This window comes from Xiphophorus maculatus, chromosome 17 (genome assembly GCF_002775205.1).
Source record: "Xiphophorus maculatus strain JP 163 A chromosome 17, X_maculatus-5.0-male, whole genome shotgun sequence".
Classification (NCBI taxonomy): domain Eukaryota; kingdom Metazoa; phylum Chordata; class Actinopteri; order Cyprinodontiformes; family Poeciliidae; genus Xiphophorus; species Xiphophorus maculatus.
This window is the reverse complement of record NC_036459.1, coordinates 14,967,464-14,970,901: the sequence shown is the minus strand read 5'-3', so window position 1 is coordinate 14,970,901 and position 3,438 is coordinate 14,967,464. Positions and strand designations below refer to the sequence as shown.

The 3,438-nt window shown below is 39.6% G+C and overlaps 1 protein-coding gene across 1 annotated transcript; it reads right to left on the bottom strand.

Annotated features, from left to right (window-relative positions):
- Positions 1 to 406: 406 nt before the first annotated feature.
- On the bottom strand, positions 407 to 3,112 carry LOC111611844. Its single transcript, XM_023350429.1, has 4 exons — positions 2,972 to 3,112; positions 2,285 to 2,388; positions 1,025 to 1,174; positions 407 to 940 (listed from the first exon to the last, which is right to left on the bottom strand). Exons 2-4 carry the CDS (start codon positions 2,362 to 2,364, stop codon positions 778 to 780), a joined length of 393 nt encoding a protein of 130 aa, XP_023206197.1. The 5' UTR covers positions 2,365 to 2,388; positions 2,972 to 3,112; the 3' UTR covers positions 407 to 777.
- Positions 3,113 to 3,438: the final 326 nt, after the last annotated feature.

Genomic DNA, 3,438 nt, shown 5'->3' with positions numbered 1-3,438 from the left:
GTTTCTTCTGGCTTTCTTTCTACAGTGACTTTCTTCATATCAGTCCTCCATAAAGGTCACATTTGTGGAGTGCCGACCAAAACGTCATCCTGTTGACATTCTCTGCCATTTTCTGGCTCTGTGGGTCAGGATTTGGACACCCATGACTGTTGTGTAAATTGACATAATAGAGCAAATCTGAAGGTGTATGAATATTATAGCCTGAGTCTTCAAAGCTGGTTTGTTCCCAGGCTAAGTTTAATGCTAACATACCATAGGGGAGCAATAGGGCGTCACAGCAAACAAAGCATTTCTTTAGGGTTACCTGTGGCAACATTTAACAAACGCTATTAAATAGCTCATTCATTACCTGTGACTTACAGACACATTGAAAAGCAGTCTTAAATGACGAGCAAGAGACACGAAATGCTCACTGTGTTTTCTACCCCAACCTGTTGGGGAAGAAATACTTTTATTGGTTTAATTTGCATGTTGTGCTGAAACAGAAATCTCTTGCAAGAATTTTTTGTGAGAAGCTACATGTTTCTTCATTTCATTAGTGCTGTGATTTACGAGATTCACAAAGCTGGAAGAAAACATACGTGGATTCAGAAGGCTTAGATCAAAGGCACTGTAGTCTTGAAGCTTATAAAATGATTTTTAAAAAATCATCTTATGATGTGATTTATCACCAGAGTTGTCATTCATTCATTCACTGTTACACATGATCATTAGGTCACTGGGGTATTCTCCCAGTTTGTACTACATAGGAATCGTGGCTCCTCTGGGCCAGTTCCCCTATGGCAGCTGGGCGGGAGGCAGATGTATCTCCCTCTTGCCGAAGGAGTTCTTGCCCACGTCTGTTTTTTTTTCTTTTTTGCCAGCTAGAACGTTCAAGTTGTATGCTAACTTCTCTCCCAGACAGGTAGGTAAGACGCACGCTCTCTTCTGTAAGTGATGACTGAAACAGATAAAACGTCACATTAAAAAAACAATAAAGAAACATGTTTTTACACGACAAAAGCTCATGTTCACGAGCGCGTACCTGTTCGTTGCTGTGAGCCCCCTCTCAGGCCGCGCGCCCATAAGGCCGGAGAACGGGTCGGCGATTAGCTCAGGCAGTGACCTGCTCTCCTTGTCTGGAAGAGCATTTTCTTGCTTGTCGTCGGAGGAAGAGGAACCGGAACTGAAGTACCTGCATTACAGATGGAAAAAGGTCACAGCATTTCACGCTGATGATACCCTCTTTTTGCACTGCAGGGTCCGGGCCTGGCCCAGCCTGGCTCCGTTCGACCCGGGCCTATTGGCAGGGGCGCAACTACATTCTTTCTGAGGTGCATTCGAACATGTCACCGGGAACCCCCCGCCCCCCTCCTCCTATGACATAAACCTGTATGAATAATATATGAATAATATGAATTATATTATATATAATATAATAATTTATATATATATGATATTTCAATAGTCAAAATACACAGTATTTTATATCACGACACAGGAATGTTAGTTTAATAAATACATGTATTGTAAAACATAATTATAGCACACAAGGTAAAAGATTCATATGTTAAGGTTAAAGGTTAGAACAACACTGTTTGAGTTACTGATGGTATTTTATTTGTATATTTTGTAGCTCTTACAGTGTGTTCACATACAAAGGCTGTTGAATAAAGGACTGTGAACCATCAGTTTGAGAGACCATCCTTTCAACCGGGACGATATATTGATCATTTCATACACAAACAGCTGTTAAGTACATAAAATGCTGACTAGAAAAAGCATTCCCCACATCGTTTTTGCGCCCCTTCTAGTGCAGCGCCTCTATGCGTTGCATACAGTGCATGGTCAGTTTTTGCGCCACTCATTATGTTCATGTGTTGGAGGAAATCTGAAGATACAGGAAATATAACAAATCGCCATTGGTGGCGCTGTTGCTGTGCACAAGAGATGTGAGCTGGCCCTGTAAAGAAGAAGACGAGGTTCCCTGTTGGAAAATAAACGTTGCCATGTGCTACTTCCAGTTATCTGCTTGAATATTATTTTATTTGACCTAGTGTATCATACACAACAAGATCAACTTCAAAACCCCTGAGATTATTTATGTACAACTGATGCAGACCAGGAAGCTGAGATATTCTTTCAGGATATCGCAGATAAATGGCTCATAATTTAGGTGCAAGCATTGCATTTTATTATTTATATCCAGACAGCTATTTAGGTTCATGTTTGAATGGATTTGATGAGTAAAGCTAAATTACGGAACCGCTGTCCACTTTACAGATTCTCCAGCTCATTTCCTCACCTGAGGCTTGGAGCGGCTGCGATGCAGCGGAGCAACACAAGCGCCGCCAGGAGAAACACAGGCACTCTCAGGTGATACATGGTGTTTCTGGTGCTGATGACTTCCTGGAGAAACACAAAGGGTTTCATCAACGTTAGACTTTGTTTTCTCCATCTTTACAGAAATGTTTTTTGTATAGTATGATATTCAAATTGGTAAAGAAAAAAAAATCCAAAACATTTAAAACACAATACAAAAACAGATTTCAATATGAAGCTAAAAATAATAGAAGCTGACATCAGTCATTTCTCTTAAGGGGTATTTATTGTTTACTTTGGAATCAATAAATACCCAAAGGATTTGATGAGTGAATTCTTTTTTTAATCTCAAAATTTTAGTGGAAACATTCAAACGTGTGTTTGTCATGATTTATATATATAAAAAAGTATTATAGCTTTACATGAAACTGATTTATATTTTTAATAGAATAAACCAGCTTTTTGCTAATGGTTAAAAAATTGCATCCATTCTTGCTTGGTAAAAATCACTTGCCTTGGAAAATCTTGAAAAAGAAAAACAGATTTAGCAGAAATCTTGCATCAAAAACTAAAACAAACATTTGTAAAAGTCCAAACTTAAAGCAAGAACTTAGTGTCAGTAAAAAATAAAAATAAAAACCTATAGGAACTGGAAGGTTCCTATACTCACTGGGTGTAGCGTTTCGTCCTCGTCTGTCTGTTGAGCAGTCTGATGGTTTGTCAGGATGTCACAGTTTATAAACTCTTTGCTCAAACCACTTGTGACATCAGCTCTCTCCAAATATAGCCAAGCAATTTTATTTTCACGCAGGGTTGGGGGAAAAGGGAGTGACTCTTATACGTTCAGCCACATTTGTTGTCGGACAGCCGCATACAGAGGAATTGCTGCACGTCATCATCACCTTCTTCGTCATCAGTCGCCGTGTTGGGACTGACCCGCCGCAAACTCAACAGAGAGCAGAACTCTGTCAAAGTGCTGTTTGCCTTGTGAGACGCCTCATGAAGAACAGGTCGCCAAACTTGAGACCCTGAGGGACTCCAAGGCGATTAATAATAGATTTGAAGAAGAATTGCATTTAATAATGAATAGCCGCTTATCAGTTTAGTGTGATTTGTCATTTACTACAGATTCATTCA